The sequence below is a fragment of the Notechis scutatus genome, chromosome 6 (assembly GCF_049901735.1).
Source record: "Notechis scutatus isolate UNSWTSFEM ecotype Mainland chromosome 6, rNotScu1.2, whole genome shotgun sequence".
In the NCBI taxonomy this organism is placed as follows: Eukaryota; Metazoa; Chordata; class Lepidosauria; order Squamata; family Elapidae; genus Notechis; species Notechis scutatus.
In genome coordinates this window covers 36,421,672-36,435,228 of record NC_142014.1, presented here as the reverse complement: position 1 = coordinate 36,435,228, position 13,557 = coordinate 36,421,672, and the positions used below count along the sequence as shown (strand labels likewise).

Sequence of the window (13,557 nt, the reverse complement as noted above, 5' to 3'; positions counted from 1 at the left end):
AAGTAAGTGCCTAACATCTAGGATGAACTGAGAGGATATAAGTTTTCTAGGAAAGTGTGTTTATTTAAAATATTTGCACAGCTGACCATATTGTATAATATATTTCTGGATGGCTGATCAAAATCTCAAGCAAAACTACTGGTTTAATATGGCAATGTGCTGAGCTGATGATGTCAGCTCTCTTTATTAGTTAATTAGTAAACAATACAATTCTCTTATCTGTCCAAATAATTTGTACAGTTTCTCATTTGATTTATTATAAGTGTGAAATATATACTTATATAAGAAGAAAGAACCTCTCTCTCTTCTGAGGAATCAGCTTTTAGTTCTAAGCTTGGTATGGACCAAAAAACAGGGGGGGGGGAGGGAGACTTTCTAACAGAAAGTGAAAAAGTATCAAATTAATCTATATGGCACTTAACTCTCTTCAATGTTTAGAAAGTTATACGATGACAGAATTTACGCATAAGAAAACCATAAGAGCTTTCTGGATTCAGATCAGAGACTCCAATGTAGCTCCGGATTAGATTGTGGGATCCTTGGTGCTCTTCTAGTTCTTGCCGACATTTCATTGCTAAACTAGGTAACATCATCAATGCTAGAAGGGAGTGGGTTTGCTCTTACTTTTATATACAAGTGGTTTGCCTTGTCAGTGTGGGCGAGGGTGACCTTGGTGGTTTCTTGATTGGCTATTGTTTATTATTAGCTTGTTTGTCTGCATTGGCAATCCTTGATTATATTGCTTGCTTCTTGATTGTTGGTCTAGTATTAATCAAGGTATTAATCTCTGCTCATGGAGTGTTGATTGCTGGTGGGGAGGTGCTTGTCATGTTTCCTTTTTGGCTTTTTGATTGTCTCTTTTGAGCATCATGTAGAAATTGTTTATTTCTATGTGCCTGCTGATGGCTGATTTGTCTGAGTGCCAGGTTTCCAGGAGTTCTCTAGTGTTTTTGGACTTGGCTTGGTTTAGGATGGTCAGTTTCCCAGTTGATACTATGGTTGAATCTGTCCATATGTTGTGAAATTACAGAGTTTTCATCATGTCTCCTGACTGCTACTTCGTATTCAGGGATGTGCTCTGCTAGTGTTATACCTGTTTGTCCTACATAGTGGCTTTTACAATCCTTAGTGTATATTGTAGATTATTCCTGTTTGGGTTTTTTTTTTGCGTGTGTGTGTGTGTGAGTTTTTGGGTTTACCTAAGATCTTTTGGAGGCCTTTAGTTGGTTTGTGTGCTACAGTCATGCCATGTACTGTAGTTGTAATAGTCAGTTGGTGGTTTCTGAGATGTTGGTATGGCAGCATTATCCTTTTTAAGTTTGTGTTGGTTGTACTATAGTAGATTGAGTAGTCAGGCAGTTTTTTATAAAGTCACCTAGGTATCCATTTTGTTGGAAGATGTTGTATAGTCTATCTGATTCTTTTTCCCAATGTTCTGAGTTGCTGTAGTGTGTTTGTGCTCATCTAAATAGTATTCTTACACAGCTTCTCTTGGGGGAGGTTGGATTTTTACTTTGGTAGTGGAACATTTGGTTGGTGTGGGTAGTTTTATGGTAGGTATCGTTGTGGTTTTCTTCTTCTCTTGTGAATTTTATTCCTTGGAAGATGCTGTTGATAGTTTCATGTGTTTTCTCTAATTGGTCCTTTTTATTATGATAAAGATGCCATCTATGTACTGGATCCATATTTTAGATTATTAGCATGGGAGTGCTATAGATTCAAGGTGTTGCATTACAGTATCTGCTATAAGACTTGAAAGCCATAATCCTATGAGTGTTCCTTTGATTTGTTGGTATATTTGTCTGTTAAACTGGAAGTATATGGTTATAGGTTAGTAAAGGTTATAAAGTCCATGATTCTCTGTATTTCAATCCAGGGGTATTTGGTTAGGCCTGGTGTGCTATGTAGTAGTGCTGTCGTGGATTCCTTTTCTAGTTCTGGGTCTATGGATATGTAGACTATGTGACATCAAATGAGACCATGATTTCATCTTCTATACAACTGGATCAAACTAGACAACCAAATCAAGAGAACTTTCAATGCCCTTACCAAGAAAGGTCAAATCACTAAAGAATAGTGGTCGATGAAATAGCAGGGGACCTGTCCTCCCATGCTCTATGGACACCCCAAAACACACAAGCCAGACATACCTCTCCATTCAATTGTATCGTTACTACTTACAACATTGTTAAAGAACTGACAAAAAAGCTTGGACAACTCACAGAGAGAAGTAAATATTCCATCAACTTCCCACTACAGTGCCTCCAAAGAATCAAAGACCTAACTGTAGATGAAGATGAATTTTTCAGCTGTTATTGACAAGACTTCTTCCCACCTCGTAAGACCAAAACAACAAAAATGCTCACTTCTTTTATAGATAAGAGTATAAATAGTAGAAACATTTCTCAGGTTTGATTAACACTTCTCAAAAGAACCAATTGGAAAATCTAATATAAAGAAATTTACTATTTTATATATTCTATATGGTATTCTATTGTATATATTCTATACAGGTAATCCTCGACTTACAATTTATTTAGTGACCATCTGAAGTTACAATAGAACAGAAAAAAGTGGATTATGACTATTTTTCATTCTTACAACTGTTGTAGCATCCCCATGGTCATGTGATGAAAATTTGGATACTTGGCAACTGGTTTATATTTATGACAATTGCAGTGTCCTGGGATCATGTAATCACTTTTTGCAACCTTCTGACAAGCAAACTCAATGGGGAAGCCAAATTCACTTAACAACTATCCTACTAATTTAACAACTGCAATTCACTTAATAACTATGGCAAGAAATGTTGTAAAATGGGGCAAAACTCACTTAACCAGAGTCTCCTTAGCAACATAAATTTTGGGCTCAATTGTGGTTGTAAGTTGAATACTTTACAGAATTCTAAATATATGTCAGATAACATCTTAATATATAAACGTAATATTTTATATTAAATATAAATGTTTTATATTAGATTTTCCAACTGGTACTTTTAAAAAGTACCATTAAGAAGTAAATTTCAAGTCACAGCGCATCTCAAGCACCAGATAAGCATACTCTATTAATTAATTTTGCATATTAAGAAGACAGCACTTTGAAATAGTTATATTCTTTACCTTACCAAAATAATTCAGAATTAGTAAAAGAACAAGGAATAAAAATTAGTTCAATGACAAACGCTGGAAGGACTTCATGATTTCACAAGAAAATACATTTTTTCTGTGACTCTACAATTTTTTCATACTGTACAGGTCTAGGAGAAATTAAATAAAGCAATGAACACCTTACCTCCTAACAAAAGATTCAAATGCTTGAATGCAGTATTCTCGAAGTTCATCATCATCTATGTTACAAAATTTTACTACTAAAGGGATAATTTTCTCAAGATATTCACCTGATGGCAGAAAAGTAAAAATATAATTATGAAATGTTTAACACTTCACATGAAAATAAGAAAGACTGCAGTATTATATAAATTTATTTACCTATCCTATGACCTGCTTGCCTACTGATGGCAGCAATACATTGTATATAGGTTCTTGTTGTTGACATGGAATCATTTTTTGATAGCTCGGTCAAGAGATGTTCAATGAGGTCCACAAACACTATGTTACCACAGCTCATAACAAGATGACCAAGAGCAATGATGGTTCTTTTTCTCACAGCAAGCCTTGGACTAGTTAGCTGAGGAAGCAGACACGTCAGAATAGAAGGATGGAAGTTCACAAGCAGTCCTCCTTGCCTTAAAACATTTAAAAAAAAACAGGGAAAAGAGCCAATATAACAAAATTATATTGTCAAGACATTTTTGAAATAGGGAAACATGAACAGGGCAGTTTGCAGAAATACCGCCTAAGAGCATCTTTAATGTGTATGTTTACCTGCTCAACATGTCAGCCATGATGTCCAAAGCCTCTAACTGAACAGACACATCCTCTTGTTTTGCAATAGCACTAGTAAGTCGCCCAGTAATTTTTTTACAAACATTAGCTGCTAATGCAGAGCCTGAAAATCAATACAATGTCATCAATATTAAACTAGTAATTATTGGTAAAGATCTGTAATATTTCCAAAATAAAATGCTACTCATTTTGTAATACATGTAATTGAATAAATTATATAACAAATCTATTTTTATTTCCTAGAAAGGTATAAGCATAAGTGCATAGCACACAAAACAACAGACCACATGCATGTGAATTTATACACAACTTCTTAAACTTCCAGTTATAACTCAGATCTTTTCAAGAACGATCTAGAAAAGAATATTAGAACACCATGCTGGTAAAACTAAGTTGCACCATGTACAAATTATTTTACAAGCTGGACCAGACAAAAAACCTTTTCTTCCCTCCTGTTCCCCCCTCCTTCACCAGATTATTTGTTCTTTTGAATACATAAAAATAGCACTATACCTAATGTCAAAAATAAGAGAATTATGACATCATACAAACTAAGCTTTACAAATCAATTATAAATTGCAAATATATGGGACTGCATAAGTGAGCCAAGTTATTCTCACTGATGTTTGTTATTTCATTTGAAGACTAATGGCACAGAAGCAGCAATACTTTTGCAATATTTAATATTCACTATTAATTGTCAGATATTCTCAGGATCCGAACTGGAAAATTGTTAAATAAAATTAGATTAGTCACTATGAATTATGGATACTTTCCATTTGAAATTGATGTTAATTTGCCCATTTCTATTAATTTCATTTTCTAAAAGTACTATCACAAACACATTAATACTAGAACAAGAAGGATAATTTACTCCTTTGAAAGTGTTTTTTTATTTAAATGATCAAGAAAATATTTTCCCGTAAGAGAGATAATTCACATATCAAGTATATGGTGCAAAGCAGATACATTCAAATTAGAATTTTACCATTTATACAACAGGATAAGTGTAGTGTCATATCGAAATTTGGATGAAAATTTGTGTGATTTAACATCAAGGACAAACATTGTTTTAATTGCTGGTCAAGCTGATAGCTAGGATAATGAGACTAAGTAAGCAGAAGGGTAAGAGCAGATGAGGATTACAAAATATTTAATTACAAAGTATCTATCTCATAATGGCTCATATGGGGATACTGAGAGAAATGAAAAGTTTTTGGTAAAGGCAATTTAGATGCACCACTATAGACTGCTCTGGGTGAAATTTCATGTCACATTGTATGCTCACAAATGTCACACAGTTCAGGCAGTGTGTGTTATTAAAAATGAGCTGAGTTATAATGGAGCATAAATTTGCAGCATAAATCCTGGGCCATAATCAGGGACTAAAATATCTATCGGCTTATTTTTTTAACTCTTCCGGTTTCCTCTCTTGAAACACATAAAATTCAAGCTGGAAATTAAAACAGTAATATAAAAATACTTAAACAGCAAAGAGAACCAATTACAAATCAAATATTTAAAAATAAAATAATTATTTGTTAGAACTTCATTTGTATTGAGATTGACTGACTAAAATCAAGCAAGATAATAATGAATGACCAAGAGAAGGAAATAAGAAAGATTTACCGCTAGATGCAGGAGGAAGTTCTCCAATAACCGTTTTTAGACCAATGCTTGAAATATCACGTAGCTGCTCTTTGTCAGAAAGCATGTTGGTACAGAGAGTATCAACAATTGTCTCTACTTGGTATTCTTTCACTTTACTCACCAGGGGTCCAAGACTGCAATGAAACCAAAACAATTTAAATTGTAATTGAAAATGTTGAAATATTTATTCATTTATATTTATAAATAAAACTTAAGATACACATCAACACAAAGGTTTGTTTCCCTTCATTTAAACCAACCAGTTTCAAATCAAAGAATGTATTAGATTTGCTTCTCTTTGCATATTTCCATTTGCTTCTATTGTATATAGATATTAAAGTTATTATTTAGTTACTGATTGGTCAAAGGTAATCATTTCAAGAAAAAAAGAGAACATTGCCAAAAATATATTTGTTAAATTTCTTAATACCAAAGTATACATCATGTAATTTTGTGGGTTTCACAAAATAAGTTTTATTAAGAAAATAGTACTGGTAGTCATTGGTTAATTATTGCATTTGGACCAGAAACTCCATCACTAAGTAACATGGTCCTAAAATATACTGAAGAAAGCAATGACCAGTTTCATATTTTTACAAAAAAACAACAACCCCCCAAACCTATGGAAATGTCTATAATGTTACCAATAATTGAATGTGACTTGAAGGAGACTGCTCTACTTTAGAATTACAATCTATTGGAAATTTTTATATCAAATATTTGGGGGCTGTAGACTGTATCTGAGACAGATAAACAAATTAAGTACCTATGTGTAATTACCTAAATCTAAAACAGAAAATGTGCTTTGGCAGGTACACAGGCATTAACATTGTACCTGCTGCCATTTTTTAGGATAAGTTCATAGTTGACAGGATGCAAGTTTTAGTTAAGAAAGCACATCCTACAGTCACTTCCTGAATGCAATTGTCAATCTCCATCATATGAAAAGAAACCATATTTTTATCTCAAATCTGAAGAATAGCATTCTCTAATAGCTTTTAAAATCAAACATGCATATATTTTTAACATTAGTTAGCATAAATCAAGCAAACAAGCATTTACAATTTTTTGAATGCAGCTAAGAAATGTATCATTATTGAAAGAAATACTTATTTTAGTAACTTTGCCAAGATTTTGTATGAAGCCAAGAAACTGACATTAACCAATACAGGCAAGCAATTAAATTATTTTGTAAAATAAAATCCAACAAAAAATAAATCATAAAAGAGAACTTATTAGCAAAGCCATTCATTTTGCTATTTTCAAATTATAACATTAACAACTGTCACTTTCTACTTTTTGTGAAACCCACAAAATTACATGATGTATACTTTGGTATTCACTAAAGAAATTTAACAGAGACTACTGAAGAAACAGGCTGTTCCATAAATACTTATCATATTTCAAGTATAAATACAATCGTGGAAAAACAGAACCGTGGTAAACTGATTATCTTGGGAAATATTAAAATTATTTAACAATGAATTTGTAGTAAAATCACTCAATGAAAGTTTATGTTATTCATGATTAATGATTAATTCAATTTGAATGTCTATTTAACAAAACCATTTTTACTCAAAGATAAGTTTTGTTCCCATTTTTATTTATACATAATCAACTATCATTACTTCTAAGAAATCATAATTCTTAGAATAAGGAAGATATCTGTTTTTTCTTCAGTATAAATAAATGTAAGGTTTGAACATTTTTTTAGAAGTTAAACTTTTTAAAAAAATCTATACTATGTTTACCAATGATAAACATTCCATATGTAAAAATACATAGACATCTGATTTATAGGTGATATATCTATTCTCAGAATACACAGGCCAATCCACGGTTGTAAATAAGCCAATGGGAATTTTTGCTATAAAAATCTTTGTACTTGGTTTTATTGTATCACTACTTCTGGATTCAAATAATAAAATAATTATTTTTCTTTTATGCAATAGTCAATTACTATACTCTCTGTTAGCTAATTTCAAAATGACTGCATCTTCTCATGTCAACAAATAGAATTTTATGATTTTTGGAGACCATATGCAGGTATTATTTGGTTCTATATTATATATTAAAAGGAATTACATTTAATTCTCCGTTAGTAACAACTATAATCGGATGTTGACCTTCAAAGAGATGAGAAGGAATGAAATGAACATCTTTGTTTCCCTTTGTAGTATGTAAGATTTGACTGAAGTTTATAAAACTATCAATGACAGTATGTGGATGTAATTATATACATACATTTCCAGTGAAATTGGATTCAAAAGACAGTTCAAAATAATCAACATAGATTCATACATATTATATCAAAACTGCTTCAGAGAAAAAAAAAGAATATCTTGTTATCTCTTACCATGTAATGTTGGAGACTGTAAGGTCACTGGGCTTTCCTGACTTGCTCATAGAATAATGATAGAACAGACAAACCAACTCATATTTTCTCAGTATAAATCAAGACAATTGGAATGCCTGATCAGAAAATACGTACCATTTAACTGCTAAATTTTGCACTTCACCGTTTTTATCTTCCAGCAACTTCAAAATCATTTTCACAACCTTCCTTTCACTATCATCATCTAACTTGATAGAATCCTTTTGTAGTTCAGTCATCAAGTCATTTGTTGCCATAAACCTTTTTTTTTAAAAAAAAGTCATTTTAATCAGCCATCACTTTTACATCAATCTAATAATTAATAATCTCAATAGCTTCAAATATGTTAGACTTTATGGGAAATAAAGTAATATACAATTCTGGAGAAAAGACTTCATAATAGAATGAAAAAATGGGGGAAAAGCATGTTAGATCAAACTAATCTTCTCTCATCTACACAAGACCACCAATTGTCATAAAAATGAAGAGAAAAAGAAGGCAAAGATAACATCAAAAATCTATTTTTGTTCAACTTTTCAACCACCTTTCAGCCTAAATCCATTAAGTAAATATCAGCAATAGAAAGAAAGAAAAAAGACATTAGCTATTTAGCTATCCAGGTAAATAGTAAACTGAAAGATTAATTATATCTGAAAAATGGACTAGTTCATCATGTTACTAGCAAAATAATAATAATCACAAAACCAGAAAATTGGAATAGATCAAACAGAGTCCATGTATTTGTTTTGAGGCATCAGTTTAAATCAGTGTTTTTCAAACTACGTACGGAACTTTAAGATGCTGGCTAGGGAATTCTGGGAGTTAAGATCCAAATACCTTAAAGTTGCCAAGTTTGAAAAACACTAGTCTAAACTAAAGCACTAAGTCAGATATGTATCTGGCATCTATTTTAACACATCCAGCTATTTTAAAGGAAGTCTACCGCCTCCTTCATTAATCTGTTTCGTTCTTACATTCCTATACATATTCCATTTATTTCACCATCCTTATATATTACTTACACACTAAATTTTAGATAATTCATAGGAATAATCAATGTATTAAACCATATAAAACAGTCACTAAAATAAGTAATACCAAGTTAAACACAGTGTTCACAATTGTAAGCTGAATAAAACACTGAGCTCATAAATGTACATACTGTTCAAAAAGTTTTTTAGAAGTGACTTTATGTCATAATTTAGGATGTCACCAAGATTTCAGGAGAACTTGATTCAGAAGGATGAAGCTGCCATTAAAAAGATTGGAATTCAGCCTTTCAATCCCCGTCTCCTGAGGGAAGGAATCTATAATGTCCCCAATTGGGCTGAATTCTGTTTGGAGAAGATGGTCCGAAAATTACGGTTACTATTAGAAAGCTCTTTTTCACCCTAAAATTCAACTGAAATTTGCCTTTCTGTAATTTAACCAATATTTCATGTCTTGTATACTGAGATGATAGAATTGATTTCGATAGAAAACAATAACCTTTTTCTACATGGAATTTCCCTAGATACTTGAAGCATGCTAGCATATTCTCAGTCTGTTTTTGTTTAAAGCTAAACATATATTCTCAAACTGTCTTCATTGAACTTAAGCCAAGTTTCTCTAAATCTTCATCTCAATCAACAAATTAATTTCAGCCAGAGAAGAATCATAAAATTTTAAAATCTGAAATAGATTAAGTAAACTTGAGAACATAAATAATGCAGATATATATACCCATGCAATATAAAATCACATATAATTTGTAAATTAAATATTAAGTTGCATGTTCCAGCTATAATTAGTTAGAAATATGAAAATTGCATAAAAATATTAAACAAAATGACTAGAAAAACAGAACTGTTTACGATACCAAGAACTTCACATAAGCTGAATTGATAAAGTATCTTCAAAAAACAAAATTTTAATAGGTGATATTACTTTCCTTTCTCTGCATGACTCTTTTATAAAAGTCTAAGTGAGCAACTGGAGTTGATTCAGTCTTTTTGTCTAAATGAAGGTTGATCTAGCCATATGACAAACTGTGGATTCTAAGTGAACTTAAATTTTAGAAGACATTAATGAAGTCTATTCCTCAACAAGGGTGTGTGTGTGTGTGTGTTCCATTTCATATTTAATCTTAACACCTTGTTAAATTACTTGTAAGATATTAAATACTACCTCTAATATTATCATTAAAATGTTTGCTACTGTTACATTCGACTTAATGAAAAAGCTATTAAATTTTTTTTTCCTGCAATGTGACTTGTAACTATTATAAATATCTATTTTGTTGAATAAAGGCTTAAAATAAGTCGTCTTATATACATATTTCAAGGAAATATTTAGGACAGCATTTTCCAATTTGCTGTTTTCCATACATACTGAAATTATAACAAAAAGAAATAAGGGCATACATAGCAGTAGTAGATATCACATTGCAAAAAGATGTCCAATGTTCTATTAAAAAGTGAAATTGGGATGTCTTTGAAGTGTTTTTTTTTTAAAGATAAACATCTTCTCCACTATTAGTAGAAAGAAGCCAGAATGAGGAAACTGTAACAATATTATATAGGAAAAACAAAGGTTTAAAGAGCCCACAGCATCTGACCATGAATATGTAGTAATATCTGAAAAAAAATGCTAGTCATTACCTTAAATGTTTGCCTCATTCAACAATGAAAATGATACACAGGGTTTTAATCTTCTTATATGCACAATATATAGAAGCATAGTGCATTTGAAAAAAAGAGAGGACTGAAGTGGCCTGGAAAAGTCTGCTGCATATGTGAGAAACATGTCACATTCATGCATTATTTAATTTTGTATTTACTGTTTCATTGTGTAATATTTTATGTGTATTATTATTGCTATTACCCGTCTTGAGCACTGTATGAGTGGAAAGGACTTGTAAACATTAGATGACTACTTCCATGCTTCTTTTACAAATATACAACTTTCTTTTAATTAATGACAAAGTGGCATCACTTTGTATAATTATGCTTTAAATTTACTAATATTAGGACCTACACCTGACTGTTTCATTAAAAATTATAAATCTGACTCTAGTTTGACTTTGGTATTGACAGTGGTGAAAACACAAATGCATCATGACTAATACTGAAGCTAAAGTGAAATGGAAAATGAGAGTTCATGCCTGATAAAGGAATTACAGTATGTATTTAATTCCATACTGAACTTCAGGAAACATGAAGTACTTTACAAGGTATGTGTGAGTGTGTATGCGTGTAAGTTGTATATATAACAAGTGAAAACATAAAATGTTAGAATAAATGCAGATAGTCCTTGATTTACAACAGCTTCTTTAGTAATTGTTCAGTTATAACACTGAAAAAAGTGACATGACCATTTTTCACACTTATGATCATCGTAGCATCCTTGTGGATGTGATCAGGATTGAGACACTTGACAACTGACTCATATTTATGACAGTTGCAGTGTCCCAGGGTCATCTGATCACCTTTAGAAATCTTCTGAAAAGGAAAGTCAATGGGGAAGCCAGATTCACTTAAAATCTCATACTTCCTTAAAAATGGCAGTGATTCACTTAACAACTGTGGCAATAAAGGTTGTAAAATGTGACAAAATTCACTTAACAGTTGTCTCACTTAACATTATTTTGGGGCTCAATTGTGGTCGTAAGTAGAGGACTACGTGTATTTTATAATTTAATGGAATCAATCTGCCAATAGCAAACTTAAGAAAATACCAATACTTAAGCCTTTTCTTTTATGTTTAACAATAGACCAACAAACGATCAATCATTGTCCCTCTATGCTGCTATATTGTGACATATTGTTGATGAATTTAACGTCCTTTACACATAGTTATAATTCTCTATGTCCTTATATGACTTAAATGCAAATGAAGAGAATCATTTATTTCATTCATGCAAAAGAGGATTGACAGTACAAGCAGTAATCTATAATAAAAACTGGGACTATATTCTGAAAAATATTAAAATGCATGACAACAGGAAAATGAACCGGCTTTAAACTATGCATCAGATACACCACTCCAATCTCATACTTTTATTCAGAGAAAGTTTCAATTAATTTATTAAATTTATAACAGCAAAATTTGTAACAGCAAGATTTTCAGCAGTTTGCAAAACTTTTGTTTTACTGCAGTATTAAAAATATTAATGTACAATCTGTTATTGCAGCAGGCATGGACAAGATATACGCTTCAATCACTTTGTCTTTTATATCAAAAGAAAAAGCAGTAAGATACTGTAATATTTAAAACCAGTAACATCGGTGGCTAAGCCAATGAATATTTCTAAACGAAAATTCAGTTTTTATTATAATATCTTAAGATATAGGCTTCTATTGTGCATTCAAGGAAAGTTATATTTATACTTTAGAAACAAATTTCAAAAAGAATAAAATTTCAGAAAGATGCGACATTCATCACAACTGCTTCTGGTTTAAAAAGGTATTTTAAGTAGGACTTGAAAAAAAAACTAAGAACAGGAATGGTTACAATCCTAACACAAGTAAGCGTCCTGCTGGTAGAAAACGGGCTCCTAGGACAAATTACGGGGCGTACAAGAGTAACAGAGAGCGTAACAAAAAGAGGGAATGCGGTTAACAAACTTCCAGACAACTTCTAGGGGAAAAGAGCCGCCTCAAGGCCGGGCTCTAAATCGCAGCCATAAGCGAGGCACAACAAGGCCAGGATCAGGGACTCAAGTTCTCCTGCTTTGACGAGCCTCAAATCAGGCAAAAGACAGGTTGGGTGGGGCACGAAGCAGCTCGGGCCTGCCCGCTCTAAAGCATCCCAGCGCAGACATGGGGAGAATCTCCTTCAGCCTTAAAGAGGCGGAAAGCTATCCACTCAGAAGTAGGTAGGCCAGTCTCAGGCCTCTTACCTGAAGTCCTTATCACTCGATGTCATTTTCTCCAGCAGGTTGGAGATGTGGTATGAGGCACTCGCCATGATGATGGTCCCGGTGAGGGAAGCGTTTGGCCGGCTCCACGTCGCCTAATGCTGTGTGCGGGGGAAGGAGAAGGTGAAACGGGGGGGAGCGAGGGCTCTGTCTGGCAAGAGAGACTGGCGGCGCCTGCTTGGTGGCGACGAGCCGTGCTTTCCCCGAGGCTTTCCCCGAGGCGGGGGTAGGACACGATGACGGGAGGGTTAGCGCGCGCGCGCTATGGGGAGATCAGTATCATCGCCAGCGGCTGCTACTCGCGCGGGAAAAGGCGGGGGACAATCGCGAACGATCTCGTTCAGGCGAATGGAGGCGGACGTAAAGTCCCACCGTCTGTTGCCTCGCGCGAAGACCTAAGGTCAGGGTTCAAAGAGGGCCTCGCTAACGTCGCTCTTCCGAGCCTCCGATTGGCTTGCCGTGAATAGCGTAGGCGGTCCGTTTCGCATGACGTTGGCGACGTACGCGACGCAGAACGGCGCGAGCGGGTTGGTTAGAAAGCAAGAGGGGAGGAGGCGTATTCGGCGTCAGGCTTTCCATGTCTTCGGTGGACGCGGACTAAGTTCTGGAAACTTGGCAGGGGGGGAGGAGCTTTTTTGTGTCATGAAAATAAGGCAATACGATTTAAATTATGAACTATCATTTTAGATACGTATACAGTGCACAGTAGTTTTATAGTTGTATTTAAACAG

General features: G+C 33.5%; 1 protein-coding gene across 1 annotated transcript in view; it reads right to left on the bottom strand.

The window, feature by feature from the left end:
• The window catches only part of CAND1 (cullin associated and neddylation dissociated 1), a 29,635-nt gene extending 16,406 nt beyond the window's left edge, over positions 1–13,229 (bottom strand). Inside the window, exons 1-6 of the mRNA XM_026667770.2 lie at positions 12,809–13,229; positions 8,047–8,190; positions 5,535–5,689; positions 3,885–4,008; positions 3,489–3,745; positions 3,292–3,397 (exon numbers count right to left, since the gene is read on the bottom strand). Coding sequence (XP_026523555.1) covers positions 3,292–3,397; positions 3,489–3,745; positions 3,885–4,008; positions 5,535–5,689; positions 8,047–8,190; positions 12,809–12,876 — 854 coding nt within the window. The 5' untranslated portion in view covers positions 12,877–13,229. The remainder of the gene's footprint in view (positions 1–3,291; positions 3,398–3,488; positions 3,746–3,884; positions 4,009–5,534; positions 5,690–8,046; positions 8,191–12,808) is intronic.
• Between the last annotated feature and the right edge of the window lie 328 nt (positions 13,230–13,557).